The sequence below is a fragment of the Capra hircus genome, chromosome 13, assembly GCF_001704415.2.
Source record: "Capra hircus breed San Clemente chromosome 13, ASM170441v1, whole genome shotgun sequence".
In the NCBI taxonomy this organism is placed as follows: Eukaryota; Metazoa; Chordata; class Mammalia; order Artiodactyla; family Bovidae; genus Capra; species Capra hircus.
Genome location: NC_030820.1, coordinates 31,678,954 through 31,703,968, shown reverse-complemented (window position 1 = coordinate 31,703,968; position 25,015 = coordinate 31,678,954). Strand labels below are relative to the sequence as shown.

The 25,015-nt window shown below is 37.2% G+C and overlaps 1 protein-coding gene across 1 annotated transcript in view; it reads right to left on the bottom strand.

The window, feature by feature from the left end:
• MRC1 (mannose receptor, C type 1) overlaps positions 1 to 25,015 on the bottom strand; it is a 112,387-nt gene continuing 87,372 nt past the window's right edge. Inside the window, exons 24-30 of the mRNA XM_005687981.3 lie at positions 21,590 to 21,822; positions 18,281 to 18,446; positions 13,802 to 13,951; positions 4,298 to 4,411; positions 3,595 to 3,759; positions 2,322 to 2,363; positions 1 to 1,330 (exon numbers count right to left, since the gene is read on the bottom strand). Coding sequence (XP_005688038.1) covers positions 1,080 to 1,330; positions 2,322 to 2,363; positions 3,595 to 3,759; positions 4,298 to 4,411; positions 13,802 to 13,951; positions 18,281 to 18,446; positions 21,590 to 21,822 — 1,121 coding nt within the window. The 3' untranslated portion in view covers positions 1 to 1,079. The remainder of the gene's footprint in view (positions 1,331 to 2,321; positions 2,364 to 3,594; positions 3,760 to 4,297; positions 4,412 to 13,801; positions 13,952 to 18,280; positions 18,447 to 21,589; positions 21,823 to 25,015) is intronic.

Sequence of the window (25,015 nt, the reverse complement as noted above, 5' to 3'; positions counted from 1 at the left end):
TAGATGTGACACCTCTAATATATTTCACAGTGTACACAAAGCTTCATCTGAGGAAAAGTTTTTGAGCAGAGAGGAATTGCTAAAGTGAGGAAAAGATACTTAGAAACCTAATTCCCAATTAGGGAACAATGCCTTCAACTGTTGCGTTCTGAGATCAGCCAGTGTTACAGGGGAAAGATCCAGGGAAATAGGCCAAGTCATTACAGCAAAAAAACAATTCTATGCGCAGTGTTTTAGCAATCTATATTTTCCAAATACATTAAGAGCTTAATTTTAAAAATTCTTCTACTGATAATATCATTAATTTTCCAAGTAAAATGTAAAGTAAATGGACAAATAAATCACAGTTAAAAGAAAATTTACACTTACTAAGATCACCAAAATACAAACCTATTAAAAATACACCTTGTCTTTGATGTTTATTTCACATTATCTAAATACATCTGGTTATGCAAATTTACATTTTAATTTCAAATCTTTGCATTCCTGATATACATAAAACAGGACAAAGAACACATTTGTAATGTTCAGCCTGGAAAATCTTGCTTGGGGCAGACAAGATTCTCAGCTGCCTTTTTCTTTCTGCACATGTACAAATACAATTCTGAATAACTGGAATTAAAAAAATCAAGATGGGTATAAGGAAAAAGGTGACTAAATTTTTGTGTCACCTGAGGTTATATGTACTTGACTTTTAAAATGGTCTTCTAATTATCAAATAACTATTTCATGGGTAATAAGTCTTTGGAATCTCCTTAAATGATTTCAGAATGCTTAGCTGGTTGTTTCTGGGGTTCTTGAATTTGAATGCAGTTGACACGAGCTATACACTAATGCTGTATATTCACCTAAGATCTTCTTAAACATAGTAGTCAATGTCATTATCCCTCTTTTGTGAAAATATCTTGCCAGGCTTAAAAAGGAGCACTTATTTCTTCCACTTGGCAAAGGAAAAAAGACAGGCCAGTGTAGTACAGTACTATTATAATTTGAAAGGAAATAATCACATTGAACAAAAGACCTTACCATTTTAGTTATAATTTTATGAAATTCAAATATACCTAAATCATGCCATGATACTAGATGGCCGCATGTTCATTCTGTTCAATGTTGCCCATGAGATCTTTCGTATCATTAGTTCCTGGACTTGATCCACTGTTAAAATACAGAGTGTTCTCAAAAGCATCCTCTCGAGGCAAATGCACACGTCTTTTCTTATAAAAGAAGTACACAGCGAAGCCAGCACCCAGTATAATCAGGAGGACCACGATGACTACTACTCCTGTCGCACTGCTAGACGGTTTAGAAGGTTCCATCTTCCTTGGATCAGCTATAAACAAGTAAATATATTAGAAAAAAGTTAAGTGGAGAGAGAGGCAGAGAGAAGAGTGCCATGGAGAACAGTACAACTGTCTTAGAAAAACTAAAATGCATGGATTTCCTGTCCAGTGACATTTGCCAAACAGAAATTTAGGGCATGAATGTAGAATTCCATGGATGATTAATTCAAATGTTTGGATGACTATTCAGTTGCAAACGTATTCCATGTATCTATGCAGCAGTAAGCTAGTATAATATTTTAAAATATTTATATCTTTTAAAAATAATTGAAGGCTGCTTACACATACATCATATGAAGATAAGTGGAATAGTAAAAGCAATGATAATAATAACAACCAAGGGGGAAAATTAGGGAAAAAAGAAAATGAATAGTGGAAATTTGAACACATGAGTATTAGTTAACAGCATGTAGGAAGTTCAGAGAGCTGCAGGCAAGCCACACATCTCACTTTTACTTTTTTTAGCAGCAAACAACATAAGTGAAAGAGGGCAGTTCCTCATTCAAACTGTCAATAAAACTAAAATTTTAAATATTGCTCAAAAAAAGAAAACAAAGAAATCATAGGGATTCCTAAGAGAAACTGCTTCCCTGGGTTCTCATAGGGCAATTAGTGTAACAAAGCAATTAGTGTCCTCAGTAAGACCTAGAGTTCTTGCCTGGAGAATCCCATGGACAGAATCCCATGGAGAATCCCCTGGCAGGCTACAGTCCATGTGGGCATAAAGAGTCGGACACAACTGAGTGACTCAACAACAACAACAACAAGACCTAGGATAAAAACACCAAACTGATTCCAAGACCGGCTTTTCTAGAGTATCATTCAAGAGTGATCAGTGCCCTAACAACAAAGGCTAGAGTCACTCAAGCTATTTGACTGAGAGTGGAATGGGTGTAGGAAGGGAAAATTATGGTTTTTAAAGCAAACCCACTGTATCAATGTATTGCTAATACGGAACTTAAAAGTTCATGATGATCTTACCTTTTGTTGTAATTAATGTATGTGTAGGTTCAGCATCAACAACTGTTTGTAAAATAACAAAATAATTAAATAGTTATAAAGACCCATGATAATTGCATGTAGATAGTGAGCATTATTTGGTTTACAAATACATCAAATTATTCATGTTTGATTTATGGTGATATACGATATATATAGACAATAATCAGATAGATGGGCAGATAGATAAAATCTGTATGTATATATACAGGTTTTAGCTATCTATCTTCCTATAACTGCAACCTACAGCTGCATGGTGAGTTTAAATAGACTGGAAGATCTGAAAACAGGAAAAAAAAAAAAAACCCAGTTACATTTGAGCCACTTACACCACAAAAATTTACCCAATCTACCCATAAAACAATGTATTCTAGGCTAGTGGTTTTGAAAATGGCTCACTGAAACATAAGATATTACAAGGCATTTGAATGAAAAATAAAATAAGAATCCAACACTGCACCAAAAGGTACAGTATCTTAGAACAGAGTTGTCAAAGAATGAAGAACTAGCATCATCGACTCAGTGGAAATGAATTTCAGCAAATTCTGGGAGACAGTGGAGGACAGAGAAGCCTGGCATGCTACAGTCCATGGGGTCACAAGGACTCAAACACAACCTAGCAACTGAACAACAACAACAAAATAATAAAACCACTGGGGATGGAGTATTACTTTATTTAGTTCATTTATTTAAATCTATCATCTAATTAATTTTATCTCTTGGTAAAAATACTATGTGAAGTAGAATGGCATAAAACTACTGTGAACATCCAGATAATATCATATCATGGGCACATAATACTATTAATTCCTCCAATCCCTGTCTTAACATGGCCTGCTGTTCAACCTCAGGAGGAAACTTAATTGGCTTTACATGATTTATTTCTTAATACATTCTCATTCCTCCCCACTGTCCACTTCTTGTTTGGTCAAGGTACGTATTTTATCTCTTTTTCTCATATACCATAAGGCTAGATCTCCAAACTTCTCCCAACCTCACAAATCTGTGTGCATGGATATTTCATCACATGTGTATTGATATACCAAAATTATTACTTCAATTAAGCAGGAAGTTTTGTGCTCACTCAAAGCAACAGACAGAACTAATCATCATGGCAGACTAGATTTCTTGCTTATAAAGAGGGGGAGTTTATAAGGAACCTGTAATCACATTATAATTCCACAACTAACATGTTCATATTTGCAAGAAAAGGGAGCCTAGAAACATATGTACCATAGGACAAATTCTTACTTACTTTTTGGTCTTTTACAAATGTATCCTTTGTAGGAGGAACAGTGAATATTACTCCATAATCCAGAAGATGCATATAAAGTGACACAATCAGTTCTTTCACCAGAGGGATCACCTGTTTTCCAGTTGACAAAGGAGACTGGGTTGTTGTTTATCCACAGCCACATTCCTGATTATCAGAGGAAGCCAAAAAAAATTACAAGTTAAAAATAATCCCCCTTAAATTAAATTCAACTTATTCATGTGAAATTTCTAAGCATGTTAATTTATACCACAATCAATAGCTATTTATACTTGAGTTTTAATAGGCAAGATAATAATAATTAATTAATAGAGGAAAGGAAACTGAGAATTATATTTCTTATGTAGCTTCAGTTAAAAATTTATTCCTAATTAGTATACATATGTAAAGTTATCTCCCCCTAATTTTTTAATAGCAAAAGATAGAAAATATTTTTTAAAACTTCTTTAACTTAGCAACAGTGGATACTCCTTTTAGCAACTTTCAAGATAGCCTAATGTGTGAGTCACTTAAATATTCAGTTCTTATCTCAAATGAAACTATGAGTTTGAATTTTCAAATGTTTCACAAATTAATCATTAATTAAAGCAAGATTTTCTAGAACTGAAAACTTGTTTTGAAACATTTTGAAATATTTCAACATTTTGAAATATTCATGATTCAAAAATCATGGTGGAAAAATTACCTTCAACATTTCTGTACAATCCTATCCAAAAATTGGTTTTGCTTTGAAGTGGCTCAACTCGATATGACAGGAAACTCAATTCAGCAGCACTTTCAATGGTAACCAGAGAGGAACCTACAAAGTACAAAAGAATAAACAAGATGGCAATATATTTAAGTAGTTGAAAACATTTTTATAATGATTGTGTTGATATTAAGAGCAATAAAAATCATCCCACTATCTCCACTTAAGGGCAAGAATTTCAAAGAGTGAACATTTGTCTTCTATGAATTTGTTTCCATTCTGAAAATGTGATTTTTTTAGGCATCATTTGTGTACAACCACTGGACAACTCACTGCAGGATATACAAAGATGAGTAGAACACAGAATACATTAAGAAGGTTATGGTTCAGTGAGTAGGAATGAGTTGAGCATATAGAGAAATGTATTAGAAAAAAAATAAGTATAAAAAGGTACTGACATGTCAAACAGGGAGAAGATTTGTTTTAGGGGAAGCTATTTAAGGAAGCATGCAAGAAACAGAATTTTAAAATATTAGGGAGCATGAGATTTCAAGTAGAAAGAATAGAAAATAATTCTGAGGCTAGGAAGAATAATTTAAAAAAAGACAGGGAAGCACAGAGGTGGTTCACAGATGCATGGAATTCATGTCTGGTTTATAGTAATAAGATATGAAATAGATAGAAAGGTAGGTAGGTAGGTAGGTAGGTAGGTAGATAAGGCAATCTATTGGGGTAAATGAATAGCATTGATAGATAGCTGTTTGGCTGGATGAATCTGGTCAATGGGTGAAAAAAGCCCTGGGTTAGGTCTCACCTCAGATGGCAGGAGACTGGTATTTAGGGTAATGTGGTGACTAAAAAACACTTAGATTTTTAGGCAGCAGAATGATGCATGCACTATAAAAGTATTAATCCAGCTGTTATGTATAGGACTGTACAAAAAGAAGACAGGAAACAGAAAGGCTGCTTGGATACTACAGCATCTAACATACCTGGTCAAAGATTGCTTCAGGGCCAGGACTGTGTTTTATCGTAAAATTATAGATTTTTAAATAATAACAACTTAAACTATATTTAAGCTATTTCTACCAGATATTTTGCTTTGGGCTTTACAAACATGATCTCACTAAAATTTTACAACTACCTTATTAAGTTAGTACTACTGTTACTCCATTTTACAGATAAGGAATCTAAAATTCCAGAAGGTAAGATCTTTCAAGATCTTAATGATAGTGGAGGGCAAAGTCATGGCATGATCCAGGCATCTGAATCTCGCCCTATACCTAACCACATGCCGGCATCCCACATTACTGGGACCTTGCTGACTATTTTCATTGCATCATTTCATATTTTATTTTAAAATATATTTCATAGATGATAGCCATTTTAATATATATGGGATATATTTTGATGAATGTGAATCATTCATTTTATTTACAGGAAAACATAGTTATCTACAGTTGAAAGCAAAGTTTCTACATATCCACTGCCAAGAATTAAAAAAAAAAAACTACTTAGCAACATAAAAAAAAAAAAACATTTAATTTAAAAAAGGAGGTTTCAAGTGACATCATAATGAATGGCAGAGTAAGAACCCTTGAAAATCCTCTCCCCTACAAAAGCAAGAAGAACACTAAATTTTTTTCAAATCAACTTCTTCAGAACACTGAGTTAACCAACAGCTTGTAACAGTCCAGGAAGTATTTATTCAAGAAAAATGACTGACTCTCAGTAAGGAAAGTGAGCTTCATGATGTTTTAACTTGTCCTAATCCCACAGCCTTATCCCTAGCTCTGTGATTGCCTTAAAAGCCCAAAGCCTCAAAATCACACTGAAGACCAGAGACCAAGAAGACACTGGGAAAGTCAGAATGGGATTGGGGTTCTTTCCAAGCCGCAATCTCAAAGAATTTCCATTATTTGATCTCTGACAGTTCCCTGGAAAACCTCACTTGGCAGAACCTGCCTTAATTTGAACTAACTCAGAGCTCATCCAGCATTTTCCTTGGGGGAATTTGTCAAAAATTAACAGTGGCAATAGCCTGACAGTATAGCTGCCTGAAGCAGTGATAACATTTTAGGGAAACAATAAGCTAACCAAAAAGCTAAAAGGAAAGACTGTGGAGTAAAATGTCCATAGGGAACTTTAAGAAGCACCGACCTATTCCTGGGCATCTAGAAGGCCACAGACACGCACTGGAGTGTGTACATGCACGGGACTACATGCATGCCCATGAAAGATCTGAAAAGTCTCTACATTTTCACCTCTGGCTGACCTTGACGGTCTGCACAAGCAGGAAGTGAAGGCTAAGGTAGAGTTTTAAACTTCATGTATGAATGGTGAAGACATGTCTTCAGACAGAGCCCCTCAGTAAAACCCAGAAAACTTATTTGTTCTAGGCACTAAGGAAATTTGTTCACATCACTAGCTGACCACTAAACTAACTAGGCAGAGAATTCAGTAACTGTGCATGAAAAAGAATACATACTTTATAGAATTTATGAGGGAAAATTACTAAACAAGGGAACAACAAACAGCAACAAAATCAAACCCTGTAGAGTGGAAATAAACTTATTTCCAACGTTGCTTATTTTATTATTTTAAATACATATTTTTCAATGAAAATTACAAAAAATTCAAAGAAACATGAAAATATGACCCATACCAAGAAAAGAAGCAGCCAATACAAATTTTTCCTGAACAAGTCACATCTTTGGCTTACTGGACAAAGACTTTTGGAATCAGCTATGTTAAAGATGCTTAAAGAACTTAAAGGGGAAAGTGTCTAAAGAACTAAAAGAAAGTATGAAATAATTCCTCACTAAATAGAGACTATTAACAAAAAGATAGAAATTATTTTAAAAATAAAATCCTAGAGTTAAACATTATAATAATTTAAAGGAAAACTTCACTGGAGAAGCCAAAAACTGAATTTGATTAAGTAAAAGAAATAATCAACAAGCTTGTGATTATCCAGTCTGAATAATGGGAGTCCTAGGAGAGGAGTGAGATAAAGAGGCGTAAAGAGTACTTGAGAAATGATGGACCAAAAGCTTCCCAATGGTCCTTCCCAGGACAAGTGCATGGCAACCCACACCTGTATTCTTGCCTGGAGAATCCCATGGACAGAGGAGCTGGTGGGCTATGGTCCACAGGGTCACAAAGAGTCGGGCACAACTGAAGCAACTTAGCACAGCACAGCACAATGGCTGATAATTGCCCTAACCTTGGAGAAAGAAACAGACATCTAGATCCAGGAACCATAAGGAGTACCAAATACAGTGAATCTAAAGAGATTATTGTCAAATACAGACTTAAATTGAAGAAAGTAGGGAAAACCACTAGGCCATTCAGGTATGACCTAAATCAAATCACTTATGATTATACAGTGGAAGTGAGAAATAGATTTAAGGGACTAGATCTGATAGATAGAGTGCCTGATGAACTATGGATGGAGGTTCATGACACTGTATAGGAGACAGGGATCAAGACCATCCCCATGGAAAAGAAATGCAAAAAAGCAAAATGGCTGTCTGGGGAGGCCTTACAGATAGCTGTGAAAAGAAGCGAAGTGAAAAGCAAAGGAGAAACAGAAAGATGTAAGCATCTGAATGCAGAGTTCTAAAGAATAGGAAGGACAGATAAGAAAGCCTTCCTCAGTGATCAGTGCAAAGAAATAGAGGAAAATAACAGAATGGGAAAGATTAGAGATCCCTTCAAGAAAATCAGAGATACCAAGGGAACATTTCATGCAAAGATGGGCTCAATAAAGGACAGAAATTGTACGGACCTAACAGAAGCAGAAGATATTAAGAAGAGGTGGCAAGAATACACAGAACTGTACAAAAGAAATTCTTCATGACCCAGGTAATCACTCACCTAGAGCCAGACATCCTGGAATGTGAAGTCAAGTGGGCCTTAGAAAGCATCACTACCAACAAAGCTAGTGGAGGTGATGGAATTCCAGTTGAGCTACTTCAAATCCTAAAAGATGATGCTGTGAAAGTGCTATACTCAATATGCCAGCAAATTTGGAAAACTCAGTAGTGGCCACAGGACTGGAAAAGGTCCGTTTTCATTCCAATCCCAAAGAAAGGCAATGCAAAAGAATGCTCAAACTACCGCACAATTGCACTCATCTCACATTCTAGTAAAGTAATGTTCAAAATTCTCCAAGCCCGGCTTCAACAGTACGTGAACCGTGAGCTTCCAGATGTTCAAGCTGGTTTTAGAAAAGGCAGAGGAACCAGAGATCAAATTGCCAACATCCATTGCATCATGAAAAAAGCAAGAGAGTTTCAGAAAAACATCTATTTCTGCTTTATTGACTATGCCAAAGCCTTTGACTGTGTGGATCACAATAAACTGTAGAAAATTCTGAAAGAGATGGGAATACCAGACCACCTGACCTGCCTCTTGAGAAACCTATATGAAGGTCAGGAAGCAACAGTTAGAACCGGACATGGAACAAAAGACTGGTTCCAAATAGGAAAAGGAGTACATCAAGGCTGTATATTGTCACCCTGTTTATTTAACTTATATGCAGAGTGCACCATGAGAAATGCTGGGCTGGAAGAAGCACAAGCTGGAATCAAGATTGCTGGGAGAAATATCAATAACCTCAGATATGGAGATGACACCACCTTTATGGCAGAAAGTGAAGAGGAACTAAAAAGCCTATTGATGAAAGTGAAGGAGGAGAGTGAAAAAGCTGGCTTAAAGCTCAACATTCAGAAAACGAATATCATGGCAAGTGGTTCCATCACTTCATGGGAAATAGATGGCAAAATAGTGGAAACAGTGTCAGAATTTATTTTGGGGGGCTCCAAAATCACTGCAGATGGTGACTGCAGCCATGAAATTAAAAGATGCTTACTCCTTGGAAGAAAAGTTATGACCAACCTAGATAGCATATTCAAAAGCAGAGACATTACTTTGCCGACTAAGGTCCGTCTAGTCAAGGCTATGGTTTTTCCAGTGGTCATGTATGAATGTGAGAGGTGGACTGTGAAGAAGGCTGAGCGCTGAAGAATCGATGCTTTTGAACTGTGGTATTGGAGAAGACTCTTGAGCGTCCTTTGGACTGCAAGGAGATCCAACCTGTCCATCCTAAAGGAGATCAGTCCTGGGTGTTCATTGGAAGGACTGATGCTAAAGCTGAAACTCCAATACTTTGGCCACCTCATACAAAGAGTTGACTCATTGGAAAAGACTCTGATGCTGGGAGGGATTGGGGGCAGGAGGAAAAGAGGAAAATAGAGGATGAGATGGCTGGATGGCATCACTCACTCGATGGATGTGAGTTTGGGTAAACTCCAGGAGTTGGTGATGGACAGGGAGGCCTGGCGTGCTGCAATTCATGGGGTCGCAAAGAGTTGGACACGACTGAGTGACTGAACTGAACTGAACTGAAAGAGACCAACACTGAGACACATTACAATTAAATTGTCAAAAATGGCAATCCACTCCAGCACTCTTGCCTGGAAAATCTCATGGACGGAGGAGCCTGATAGGCTATAGTCCATAGGGTCATAGAATCTGACACAACTGAGCGACTTCACTTTCATTTTCATTTTAAAGACAAAGAGTGATTCTTAAAAACAGTTAAACAAAAGCAACCTTTTACACATAAGGCAACCCCTGCAAGACTATGAAGAAATTTTCCAGCATAAACTTTGCTGGAATTTTGCAGAAACTTTGTCCAGAGGGAGTGAAAAGATTGTATTTAAAGTGCTTGGAGACAAAAGCTTCCAACCAAGAATACTCCACCTAGAAAAACTGTCATTCAGAATTAAATGAGAGATAAAAAATTTTCCAGACAAATAAAACTGGAAAGAGTTCATCACCAATAGATTTTTTCCCTGATAGCCTTATTTTTGTCCTGATAGCTCAGTTCAGTTCAGTTCAGTCGCTCAGTCATGTCCGACTCTTTGCGACCCCATGAATCGCAGCACGCCAGGCCTCCCCGTCCATCACCAACTCCCGGAGTTCACTCAGACTCACGTCCATCAAGTCAGTGATGCCATCCAGCCATCTCAACCTCTGTCGTCCCCTTCTCCTCCTGCCCCCAATCCCTCCCAGCATCAGAGTCTTTTCCAATGAGTCAACTCTTCGCATGAGGTGGCCCAAGTACTGGAGCTTCAGCTTTAGCATCGTTCCTTCCAAGGAAATCCCAGGGCTGATCTCCTTCAGAATGGACTGGTTGGATCTCCTTGCAGTCCAAGGGACTCTCAAGAGCCTTCTCCAACACCACAGTTCAAACGCATCAATTCTTCGGCGCTCAGCCGTCTTCACAGTCCAACTCTCACATTCATACATGACCACTGGAAAAACCATAGCCTTGACTAGATGGACCTTAGTCGGCAAAGTAATGTCTCTGCTTTTGAATATGCTATCTAGGCTGGTCATAACTTTTCTTCCAAGGAGAAAGCGTCTTTTAATTTCATGGCTGCAGTCACCATCTGCAGTGATTTTGGAGTCCCCAAAAATAAAGTCTGACACTGTTTCCACTGTTTCCCATGGCTCAGTTGGTAAAAGAATCCGCTTGCAATGCAGGAGACCCTGGTTCAATTTCTGGGTGGAAAGATCTGCTGGAAAAGGGATAGGCTACCCACTCCAGTATTCTTGGGCTTCCCTTATGGCTCAGCTGGTAAAGAATCTGCCTGTAATGAGGGAGACCTGGGTTTGAACCCTGGGTTGGGAAGATCCCCTGGAGAAGGGAAAGGCTACCCACTCCAGTATTCTGGCCTGGAGTACAACTGAACAACTTTTATTTATATTAAATGTCAATGGGAATTCTTCAAGTTTATGTGAAAGGACTCTAATTAATAATATGAAAATATTTGAAAATATAAAACTCAATGGTTAAGGTAAAAATGTAGGAAAATCCAGAATTCTGATATAGTGGTGGTAGGTAAATCATCTGTAATGCTAGTATAAAGGTTAAAATACAAAGTATTAAAAATAACTGTAAATACAATAATTTGTTAATGTATACACAACATAAAAATATGTAATTGTGACATCAAAAATATAACAGGTGGGGGAATGTAGAAATAGAGAGTGCTTGCATATATTCAAAGTTAAGTTGTTACCAGCTTTAAATACACTACTATAACTATAATGTTTCATATAAGGTTCATAATAACCACACAACAAAACCTATAGTACATATACAAAAGGAAACAAATCTAAGAATATCATTATAGAAACCATCAAATCACAAAGGAAATGAACAGAGGAAGAAAGGAAAAAAGGAAGGCCAAGACAGACAGAAACAATTAACAAAATGGCAATATTAAGTCCATGCCTACCAATTATTGCTGGAAATGTAAATGGACTAAATTCTCCAGTCAAAAAACACAGAGTGGCCTAATAGATTAAAAGAGAAGAGGAATAAAAAGAAAAAGACCCAACTATATGCTGTCTACAATAGATGCATTTCAACTTTGGGACGTACATAGGCTTAAAGTGAAGGGATTAAAAAAAATTATTCCATGCAAGTAGTATTGAGAAAACTGACAGTCACGTGAAATAGAATAATACTGGACCACTGCTAACACTGCACAGGAAAATCAACTCAAAATTATTAAAGACTTGGATATAAGACCTGAAATCATGGAAGAAAATATAGGCAATAAGCTCCTTGACATTAACTTTGGTGATGATTTTTTTGTATTTGACACTAACAACAAAGGCAAAAATAAAAAGCAAAAATAAACAAATGGCACAACACCAACCTAAAACGCTTCTGTATAGCAAAGGAAACCATCAGCAAAATTAAAATATTACTTACTGAATGGGACAAAAATTTTGCAAACCACATGTCCTAATATTGGTTTAATATGTAAAATATACAACTTAAACAACTCAATGGCAAAAAACCAAATAACTCAATTTTTAAAATGGGTTTAGAACATGAATAGACATTTTCCCCCCCATAGGAGACTTTCAAATGACTAAAAAGTACATGAAAAGTTGTGCAACATCATTAATCATCAGCGAAGTACAAATCAAAACCACAATGAGCTATCACCCCCACACTTGCTTAGGCTAGCTATTATTAAAAAGATAAGAGATAACAAATGCTGGAGAGGATGAGGAGAAGAGAAAACCTGGTTAGTGTGAATATAAATTGGAATAACATGGGGGTTCCTCAAAAAATTAAAGATATAACTATCAGCACTCCCACTTCTCAGTCTATATTCAAAGGAAATGAAATCAGCATTTTGGAAAGATATCTGCACTCCCTGTTTACTGCAGCATTATTAACAATAGCCAAGATATGGAAACAACCTAAATGTCCATCAACAGATGAATGGTTAAGGAAAGGCAGTGTGTATATACAATGGAATATTATGCAGTCTTCAAGAAAGAAGGAAATCCTGCCATTTGCAGCAGCATGGATCTACCTGGTGGGCATTATTTTAAGGAAGTAAGCCAGAGACAAACAAGTACTATATGGTATTACTTATATGTGGAATTAAATACAAGTCAAACTCATAGAAACAGAGTAGAATGGTGGTTGTGAGGGGCTTAGGGTGTGGGAGAAACAGGGTACAAACCTTCAGTTATATGATAAATAAGGTCTTGGGATCTGTATAATATAGTGACTATAGTTACTACTGTATGATATAAGAGATTAGAAATTAAGTATTCTTACCAAAAAAGGAAAAAAAAGTAAAATATGTGATATGATGGTTGTGTTAACTTGATGTTAGGAATCCTTTCCCAGCAAACACATGTATCAAATCATCACCTTGTATACCTCAAATGTATTATAATTTTATGTCCACTACACCTCAATAAAACTGAAGGAAAAAACTAAACATAAAAGCAAAAAGAAATAGTAAAAACTCCAGGCTGACTTTTGAAAGAACAAGAAGAATATGAGAACTTAACCCTTGCTCACCACTGTTGAAAAAAGAGCCCTGACTTAGGGCATAAACAAACTTCAGTAGCAAAATAATTCAGTAAAATATTTATTGGGCTTACAGTAAGTAGATTTGTTAATGTACCCTGAAAATTCACTTTATTTAATATTTTTATATCAGAAGGGAAACTTTCCACTTCTGTCATGTCTTGTATTTTCTTTCATATTTATTCACAAATAAGATAACCAGATCTAAATGCTTCTCTATTCATGGCAAAGCAAAATGGCTCCTGTGCACTTGTGAAGCCTGAGCTGATTAGTGATAAAAGGTGAATCCAACACTCTGAATTATAATCCCAGTGATTTAATATCTAGGGCAGAAAGTAAGAAAGACTTCTTCAGCAAATCATTGCTTTCCACACCAGAATTCTTTAATCTTTTGAGGCTATAATGTTAGAAATTGCATTTAAGGGGCATGAGGTTAACATTTCTGTTACAATATGAATTATTAAGACAAAAAAGACAAGATATTCTTACGTTCCTTAGGTTTTAACATGCAGGGGTACTATTATCATGGTAATCTAGAGTATATGATCGCAGAATTTCCTGACAGTAAATATGCCACTTACCCATTCGAAGACATTCCAGAGAAGCCTGGCCCCAGTTCCTTGTAAATGAAGATTCAATATAGTAGCAGTGACCGTGGAAAGGAATCCATGCTGAGTGCTCTGTCTCAGGGCATCTACCAGGCAGCTGTGGGGGTTCAGTGGCAGGGATTTCTGTTAATAAAAAGATATTTAAAATATAGTAAGATCTGAAGGTTCTGTAGTACACAGAATAAAATATTAACAATTAAGAAAATTTTCATTGTCTCTTATTATTTTTTTAAAAGCCCTAATGGTAATCATTTATATCTACCATTTCTATTACTGAGATTTCTTTTTACTTTATCATTATTTTATTTTTAAAATATTTAAATAGAAGGTATTGTGGTACAAGGGCAATCAACCACATTCATAATTAAGAATATAGATCTACAGATACCTACAAAGATGTTAGTAAGTTCCCCAAAGAGATCACCCAAAAATAATTTGCAAAGTGAGTCTTCCTTCTGGACATTCTTCATTTTCTAGGATCCTTGCCCCTATAAAACCATCTTAGCTGTGACTGACATCGATGTTAAAATTAAGTGCTATAGGTAGAATTCTAGGACTTTATCATTGTCCAATTCAACTACATGTTAAGACCGTATCACTGTAATACCACTGACTCCAATGAATCTGCATTGTTGTTCAGTCACTAACTCATATCCAACGCTTTGTGACCCCATGGACTGCAGCACCCCAGCTTTCCTATCCTTCCCTATCTCCCAGTGCTTGCTCAAACTCAAGTCCACTGAGTCGGTGATGCCATCCAACCATCTCATCCTCTGTTGTATCCTTCTCCTCCTGCCCTCAATCTTTCCGAGCATCAGGGTCTTTTCCAATGAGTCAGCTCTTTGCATCAGGGGGCCTATGTATTGGAGCTTCAGCTTCAGCATCAGTCCTTCCAATGAGTATTTGGTTTTGATTTCCTTTAGGGATGACTGGGTTTGATCTCCTTGTTGTCCAAGGAACTCTCAAGTCTTCTCCAGCACCACAGCTTGAAAGTATCAATTTTTTGGTGCTCAGCCTTCTTTATGGTCCAACTCTCACATCCACATGTGACTACTGAAAAAACTATACCTCTTGATTACAAGGACCTTTGTCAGCAAAGCAATGTCTCTGTTTCTGAATATGCTGTCTAGGTTGGTCATAGTTTTTCTTCCAAGGAGCAAGTGTCTTTTAATTTCATGGCTGCAGTCACTGTTCACAGTGATGTTGGAGCCCAAGAAAATAAAGTCTGTCACTATTTCCACTTTTTCTCTATTTATGCGCCGTGAAATGATGCGACTGGATCCACCATCTTAGCTTTTTGAGTGTTGAGTTTTAAGCCAGCTTTTTCACTCTCCTTTTTCACCCTCATCAAGAGGCTCTTTAGTTCCTCTTCACTTTCTGCCATTAGAGTGGTATCATCTGAATACCTGAAGGTGTTGGTATTTCTTTCAGCAGTTTTGATTCCAGCTTGTGCTTCATTCAGCCCAGCATTTCACATGATATACTCTGCATATAAGTTAAATAAGCAGAGTGATGAATACAGCCTTGGCGCACTCCTTTCCCAATTTTGAACCAATCTGTTGTTCCGTAACTGTTGCTTCTTGACCTGCATACAGGCTTCTTGGGAGCCAGGTAAGGTGGTCTCGTATTTCCATCTCTTTAAGAATTTTCCACAGTTTATTCTGACCCACAGAGTCAAAGGCTTTAGCATAGTCAATGAAGCAGAAGTAGATTTTTTTCCTGGAGTTCTCTTGCTTTTTATATGATCTAAGAAAAGTTGATAACTTGACCTCTGGTTCCTCTGCCCTTTCTAAATCCAGCTTGAACATCAGGAAGTTCTTGGGTCACATACTGCTGAAGCCTAACTTGGAGGATTTTGAACATTACCTTGCTAGCATGTGAGATGAGTGCAATTGTGAGGTAGTTTGAACATTCTTTGGCATTGTCTTTGGAATTAGAATGAAAACTGACCTTTTCCAGTCCTGTGGCCACTGCTGAGTTTTCCAAATTTGCTGGCATACTGAGTATAGCACTTTAGCAGCAGAATCATTTAGGATTTGAAAAAGTTCAGCTGGAATTCCATCACCACCACTAGCTATGTTCACAGTGATGCTTCCTAAGGCCCACTTGACTTTGCACTCCAGGATGTCTGGCTCTAGGTGAGTGACCATACCATCATGATTATTTGGGTCATTAAGACCTTTTTTGTATAGTTCTTCTATGTATTATTGTCACATCTTCTTAATCTCGTCTGCTTCTCTTGCTGCTGCTAAGTCACTTCAGTCGTGTCCGACTCTGTGCAACCCCATAGACGGCACCCCACCAGACTCCACCGTCCCTGGGATTCTCCAGGCAACAACACTGGAGTGGGTTGCCATTTCCTTCTCCAATGCATGAAAGTGAAAAGTGAAAGTGAAGTTGCTCAGTCGTGTCTGACCTTTCGCAACCTCATGGACTGCAGCCTACCAGGCTTCTCCGTCCATGGGATTTTCCAGGCACGAGTACTGGAGTGGGTTGCCATCTGCTTCTCTTAGGTCCTTGCTATTCTGTCCTTTATTGTGCCCATATTTGCATGAAATGTTCCCTTGGTATCTCCAATTTTCTTAAAGAGATCTCTAGTCTTTCCCATTCCATTGATTTCCTCTTTCTTTGCATTGTTCACTCAAGAAAGTTTCATATCTCTCCTTGCTATTCTCTGGAACTCTGCATTCAGTTGGGTATATCTTTCCCTTTCTACTTTGCCTTTGGCTTCTTTTTTCTTCTCAGCTTTATGTAAGGCCTCCTTAGACAACCACTTTACCTTCTTGGATATCTTTTTCCTGGGGATGGTTTTGGTCACTGCCTCCTATACAATGTTACGGATCTCCATCCACAGTTCTTCAGGCACTGGGCTACCAGATCTAAACCCTTGAATCTATCACCTCCACTGTGTACTCATAAGAGATGTGATTTAGGTAATACTGAATGGTCTAGTGGTTTTCCCTACTTTCTTCAATTTAATGCTGAATTTTGTAATAAGGACCTCATGATCTGAGCCACAGTCAGCTCCAAGTCTTTGTTTTTGCTGACTGTATAGAGCTTCTCCATCTTTGGCTGCAAAGAATATAATTGATCTGATTTCAGTATTGACCATCTGGTGATGTCCATGTGTAGAATCATCTCTTGTGTTGTTGAAAGAAGGTATTTGCTATGACCAGTGCATTCTCTTGGCAAAACTCTGTTAGTCTTTGCCCTGCTTCATTCTGTACTCCAAGGCCAAACTTGCCTGTTACTCCAGGTATCTCTCCACTTCCTACTTTTGCATTCCAATCCCCAGTGATGAAAAGGACATCATTTTTTGGTGTTAGTTCTAGAAAGTCTTATAGGTCTTCATAGAACTGTTCAACTTCAGCTTCTTTGACATTAGTGGTTGGGAAATAGACCTGGATTACTGTGATGTTGAATGGCTTGCCTTGGAAATGAACCAAGATCATTCTGTTGTTTTTGAGATTGTACCTAAGTACTGCATTTTGGACTCTTTTATTGAATATGAGGACTACTCCATTTCTTCTAAGGGACTCTTTCCCCCAGTAGTAGATAAAATGGTCATCTGAATTAAATTCACCCTTTCCCATCCATTTTAGTTCACTGATTCCTAAAATGTCGATGTTCACTCTTGCCATCTCCTGCTTGACCCCGTCAATTTAACTTGATTCATGGACTTAATATTCCATGAATATTATAGCATTGGATTTTACTCAGTATCAGACATACCCACAACTGGGCATCATTTCTGCTTTGGCCCAGCCTCTTCATTCTTTCTGGAGATATTTCTCTGTTCCTCCCCAGTAGCATATTGGACACCTACTGACCTGGCAGGCTCAAGGCTGTAATCAATGTGATAATTTTGATTAGCTTTCTGTGACTGCTATTTTTGTTCTGGAGGCTGTGGGACTGTTCTTGCTTCTTCTGTCTGTCCTCTGATGGATGAGGATAAGAGGCTTGTGCAAGCTTCTTGAGGGGAGAGACTGGCTGCAGGGAAAACTGGGTCTTGCTCTGTAGGGCAGGGCCATGCTTAAATCTTTAATCATGTCTGCTGACGGGTGGAGCTGTGCTCCTCCCTGCTAGCTGTTTGGCCTGAGGTGACCCGTTCTGATAAAAGTATTTTGATGCAGCTGTGTTGTCAACATCAAAAGCAGTCATAATTTCCTGAGGACTGTGATATCATAGACTCCGAGGATAATCCCAAATAATAAAAAAAAATTAGATATGTAAAAATAAACTCCAGCAATGAAGGAAATTTTCTCTCTCTGTTACTCTGACCTATATATATTTGTTTATTGCCAAGCTAGTCTTTGGTTAGGTGAAGGAATATGTTTTTCCTTATCCCTAAGTCACCCCCAAACATATGACTGTTTAAGAATATCAACGGTGGTTTGTATTAGCTTATTGAGAACATTTCAAACCCTTGACTGTTTTTGTGTACTCGATTACCATCTGATCTTTTGCAGAGAAAATAAAAGCTTTCGTTGCACTGTGCTGTCTTCCAGTAGCCATCAAGATCCATATAGGCACACGCTGACTTCAGTCTGGGCTCATCAGCAGCCCAGTTAGTGTACCTCACCCTCCATTTATCAGTCCAAATGTAGTCATTGTTGGTCTGTAAGAACAAAAACAACCATTAACATCAAGCCCAGAGTCATTCAGAAAATACCAACAGAGCCTAGTGAGGAGTAAAAAGTATGTTTAAGACTGTGATTTGACAAGGAGTCTTCAACATTTGAGAATAAAAAGATTATAAATTACTTCTACCAACTCAAATTCAGGAAATGCAGCCTTTCTTAAGAAGAAAACTACTTCTTAAAGATACTCATGAAGATACCGTTAGAAGCTAGCTTGAAAAACATCGGCTTAAAAACCTATGTCTTATTCTAGAAAACTCTATTTGCAGGCTTTCAGTGCAAAAGAGAGATTTTATCCTCAGAACAATACTTATTATATTATCATTGAAATGATAATAGAGATTAAGTAGTTTTTTATCGAACTCATGGACCCTTGAGAGAAATATGTGCCTCTTTTAACCTTACTGTCTGACTGTTAAAACAGGGCCAGTGACAAATGACTGGTGCAAGGTGACTTGAGTGGATGAGAGGAGCTTGGGTCCCCCGCCTTCCAGTTAGGTGGTCTCTCAACCATAAGGAAACATGACTGCATTTTTAAAAGCTAGTTGTTTTGTTCAATTTGCATACTCAAATTCTCATTTAGTTAAACAAATTTATGGTCACATACAAATTAATTGATAACATCAAAATTTTCTTATCAATGATATCTTTTTAACAGTCGAAAAGAGATTTTACAGGTAAAGCCTACATTTTACAGATGCAGATAACTTTAATCAGAGATAAGTACTTTTTTGGGGGGAGGGGGGCTTCCCTGGTGGCTCAGAGGTTAAAGTGTCTGCCTGCAATGCAGGAGAACTGGGTCTGATCCCTGGGTCAGGAAGATCCCCCGGAGAAGGAAATGGCAACCCATTCCAGTGTTATTGCCTGGAGAATCCCATGGATGGGGGAGCCTGATGGGCTATAGTCCACGGGGTCGCAAAGAGTCGGACACGACTGAGCTTCACTTCAAGTACATTTTTAAACCATTCTAACGGTTATCACTTTCTAACTGCATTATTTAATTTACCAATGCAATTACCAAAGATTTAATGACAAAAGCAAAAGCATATGGTATTGCAAGTTAGAGTTTTGTAGTTATACCATGTTTAATCAAATAATTACATAATCATTAACTCCATAGATATAATAAATATAACAGTATTGTTTTAGTTACAAATGTTGGTATAATGGAAAGCTATTTAAACTTTCTAACAATAAATAAATCCTGATTTTAAACTCTTAAGATCATTGCAACCACAGCTGTGAAAAGAAAATATATGAATTAGTATGCAAATTAGTTACTAAAAATAGATTCAACCTAGATGTAAAAACATGGTGCTTAAATTTAAACACAGAAATCACTGGGGAATTACTTAGATTTTTTTCCCTGAATTTTATTTATTTATTTATTGGAGTAGAGTCATTTTACAATGTTGTGTTAGTTTCTACCATACAGCAAAGTGAATCAGCTGCATGTATACATATAGCCCCTCTTTTTTGGATTTCCTTCCCATTTAGATCCCTATAGAGCACTGAGTAGCTTCCTGTGCTATACAGTAGTTCCTCATTAGTCACCTATTTTATACATAGTATCAACAGTGTATCTATGCCAACCCCAATCTTCCAATTCATCCCACCCTTCTCTTTCCCCCTCATATGTTTATTCTCTACCTCTGTGTCTCTATTTCTGCTTTGTAAATAAGATCATCTGGAACTAATGTTCACTACACACCCTAACTCAGGAAATAGTCATTGCATGATGCATAAATTTCCATCTCTGCATCCAGGTAGAATAAGTCCTATAAAGTCTGACACCAGTCTGCTTTCCAGTTTTATCCTCTTCTATCCTTTTCTCTCTTCTTGGTACTCCTTCCTTACATTCCACCATCCTAGACTATATCTATAAAGTTTAATTTTCTCTGAGAAGCTCTCTTGGTCCTCTCCCCTGGCACAAATGATCTTTTTTTTCTCAGGTCAAAGCACTTTGTCTATACCCCTTTTTGACACTTGTATTATCTCTTAATTACTTATTGACATCTCTGTTTATTGTACTAGGAAGTTTATTAATTGACTAGTTAGATGGATAGACATATGGGTGGCAGAGAGATGGATCTCATGGTGTCAGAGAAGACTCATTTTAGGAAAATTTTGGCACCTCCAGCACCACTCTTAGTTCTGAACCTCATCCTTCATTCTACCCCATCCTCTGCCAACCTTCTTTTTCTATTATAGAATCCAGAGAATTAACTGCAGTGAAAATTATCCTATATGAATAGAAGCTGCACAACTTCAGAAAGGATAACAACTCTAGAATGATTTACCACAAAAAATAAGAAGAACCGCTCATTACCCAGGAACTATGCCCCTGATGTTTTCTTTAACTCCTAAGGCATAGTAGTAATCATGACACTACAAAAACTTAAGTTAATACATGAAACTGAATAGATGCAGAATCTAACTGTAACATTCAAAAGCAATATGAGAGTTAATATCAGTTGGATAAGTCTTAGTTTGATTTCGGACACACATCACTAACTTGCCAGATCCTTGAAGGCACCATGTGGTAGAAAAATTGGGTCTCATATATGTTAGTATCCTTTTCTTTTCTTTTTTAAATTTATTTTTAACTGGAGCATAATTGCTTTACAATATTGTGCTGGTTTCTGCCATACAACAACATGAATCAGCTACAGGTATTCATAAATCCCCTCCCTCTCAAGCCTCCCTCCCACTCCGCCCCTCTGGGTTGTCACAGAGCACCTGGCCGAGATCCCTGGGCCAGACAGTAACTTCCTGATAGCCGTCTGTTTTGCACATGGTAGTGTATATATGTCGATGCTACTCTCTCAGTTTGCCCCACCCTCTCCCTCCCCACACTGTGTCCACAAATCCGTTCTCTACATCTGCATCTCCAGTCCTGCCACGCCAACAGGTTTATTAGTGTCATTTTTCTAGATTCCATATTCATGCATTAATATACAATATTTGTTTTTCTCTTTCTGATTTACCTCTCTCTGTATAATAGGCTCCAGGTAGCAGTTTCTCTCACATAACAAGTATTCAACAGAATGAACAGAAGAGAAATCAGATTCAATTACCATTTATCAGTCATGTCAAGTTACACATGTTTCCAGCATCTTACCAAGTTACTGTTGAGGGCAATCCATACAGGTTCATTCAGGGTCTGCATATGCATCCAGGCAAAAGCATTACTGTAAGGATCTAGAATGCTAGCAATGTGGGAATTGTGCATCTTGCAATAATTATCAGCTTCATGCCACTGCAGCTTTAATTTCATAAGCGAATAGCTACTTTCACCATATTTAATAAAACCATCTGTCAGAGTTGTTGTTGGAGAACTCGGCAAGGAAGGGTCTGGAATAAAAAGAAATATTTTCACTAACACTAAACACAATTTGAGTGCCATCAGCACATGACTTCTATATTTCATGCATCCTAAAAAGAAACTAAATATCCCAAATTCAAACCATTGAGTGTTAAACACGTTTTCATGTGCCATTTCAAATGAGAACACAAAGTTCTGTTTTTTAATCAGTATGCCTGATTGAAGTCATTTCTAAACTCTATTTAGAATATTAAGAAAAATACATGATCAAGTTTCTAAACTATACAACCAAAAAGACTTGTAAATACAATGAGACCCAAGGTTTGAATGAAAGAAGTGCCACAGTTTAAACCCACAAATTAGAGGATGTCTATCAACCCGTCAATACTAATCTTTTTTTTTTCCACCTTGATTAAATATTAAGGTTGAGAACAGTCTTCTCCTTCCCCTCCCACATTCTGTTCCATTCTACCCATGGAATCTGCATTTATATCTATCTGACTTCATCTGTGTGACTTCATCAATGATTCATGCACATTCAAGAGACTGGTTTATGCTCTGAAGTGAAGCCATATAACAGTTGCCAGTTCATTTAACCTTGATGTCAGGATCAAGCTTTATTCTTATGCTGAGTAAGAGCATCTTATCTCCATGCCTTATCCAAACTGCACCCTTTGCAAGTTAGAGTCACTCTAGCTTTCTGATCTTTCCTCCTCAATCTCTTAGAGTGGGTTTCTAATAAACTACTCTAGACCCACCCAGACTTTGATCAAGACCCCCCAAAAAATCTTGTTTCTGGGTGCCTTAGTGGATGCCCAAGAGCAGAACAGAGGTCAGTGAGTAACAGCCAGAGGGTGAAATCTGGCCTATTGTCTGTCTTTATATAGCCCATGAGTTTTTTAAATGGTTGGGGAAAGAAACCAAAGAACAACATTTTGTGACATGTAAACATTACATGAAATTCAAATTTGTGCACATATATAAGGTTTCAATGGAACTCAGCCACGCTCGCTTGTTTATGGACTATGATCGCCCACGATCACAGCAGAGTTGAGTCATTGCAACAGAAACTTTATGGACAGCGAAGCCTGCAATATTTATAATCTGTCTCTTACAGGAAAAGGTTGCCAACTCTGATCTAGGGCTCCACGTATCCTTGCCTACCAATGTTGTCGTGGCCAGTTCTCTGATCTGTTCCACTGTATACCAACCCAACCCACCACGTGCCTTGTTCTATCACCCCACAAATGCCAAACTTTCCTTTGATGACTCAAAGGCAGCACTTTTGATTCAGCAAAGAGGGAGGGCAACCTCCCCTTTCTTCTGCTGTTGCTGCCATCGTGTGTTGGTACAATAGCATTAGCCCAAGAGCCCCAGCCCAGGATCCTTACATCCAGCAGGAAGTCAAGCCCTATCTTTCCCAGCTTGGGGAGAGCTGGGTTTGTCTTACTATCATTGGAACAAGCTTGGTCTGCTAAAAGTAACAAATGAAGCTTAAGATAAAGCTTTAAAAAGCTTTATTAAAGGCTATATGCAGCCAGGAAATTAGCTCTCTTGTCTAATTAGCTTATTTATTAAAACATTCATAGAAAAAATTGCAAGGAAAAACTAAACTTTTGAGAGGTATTTTCAGGTGCTAAGATTATGGGTCATTTTTTCTTTTTATACTTTTCTGTATTTTCCAAAATTTCATCAAGGAACATGTGTTATGGATTGTGTGTTTTTTATTCATATACTCACATGTATTCATTCATGTCTTTATTTCTGTATCTTTATATATTTACATGAATATAGTCATTCATTTTTATTCATACATATTCATAAGAATAAAAACACTATTTTATCTTTGTTTATTTTATTTAATTTTTTTAAGGCCATACTACATGGCTTAAAGGATTTTAGTTACCCGACCAGGGATGGAACCTGTGCCCCCCGCCATGGAAGCACAGAGTCCTAACCTTTGGACCATCAGGGAATTTTCGAGAACAACAGTGTTTTAAAAAAATACTGAACACATGTTCTTTGCTGAAATTTTAGAAACTATAGAAAAGCATAAAAATGAGAAAAAATTACTCAGAATTTAATCACCTCAATAGTTTAGTATTTCCTTATAATTTTTATATATACAGAGAGAGGTATTATATAATATATATAAATGTAAATATATATATATAGAGAGAGTGTGTGAGAGAGAAATTTTTTAAAAATCCAGAAAAATACAATAGTACAATGAAGGAACTAAAGTTCTTAATCCCACGACCCACACATATCCACTATTTCTATTTTGATGCATTCCCATAGCTTTTATGTTCTTATTTGTTTAAAACAGTTCAAAGTGTTTTTTTGCATCATCAATAGTCTGTAAAATTTTATATTCTGAATTTTTCACTTTAATACTGTCAACCTTTCCTTAAACCTAAACCATTAAAAATCTTAAAGATATTTTTTGTTGGCAGCAAATATCCGATCTCTTATGTTTACAGGAAGAAGAAAAAATGATTTTAAGTAAGTCTAGGGATTATCATTCACCCTTGGAAGGGGTCTCCCTTCTTTCCCCCAAGACCAGAAACACAGAAGTGTCACTGGTGGCCTAAGGTTCTGGTGCTTGAAGGGCATAACAAAGTGGGAGATGCGACCATGGCTTGGGCCGGCTTCTGGGTCAATAGAGGGCTAGAATTTCTGCAGAAATTCCAGTCATCTGAAGATATCGTTAGCGATTTTCACTCATTGTTCCCTGAGTTAGATTTGGGGATTTGTTAGATCTGGGACAGCATGTACCTTCTAACTCAAACTCCTCTAAGAGCTCTGCCCAGGGTGACAACAACCCACCTCCTCTCCAACACTTGTCTCTAACCTATCTTTTTTTTTCTAATCCTCTTCTTAAGTAGCTAAACACTTTCTAATTTCACTTGAAACTAAAATGTACATAACTACAATCTGGATTCTTTGTCAATATCTACATATCTGTTCTATTTTCCTTGAACCATAGTCAGGGTTCCTAAGGTGAAAAAAAAGACCTTATAAATAAGACAATTGCTTTTCAAAAAAAATAGAATACAGAACAAATACTGAGACATATATGATGTTTGGGGTCAATGGTTCTCAAATTACATGAACTTAAATGAGGTGTCTCCACTCTTTTTTTTTTTTTAAGCAGAGGTAAGCAAACATCCCAAATTTCTATCAAAATTAGAAAAAGTTTCAACTTCAAGTTTAATCCAT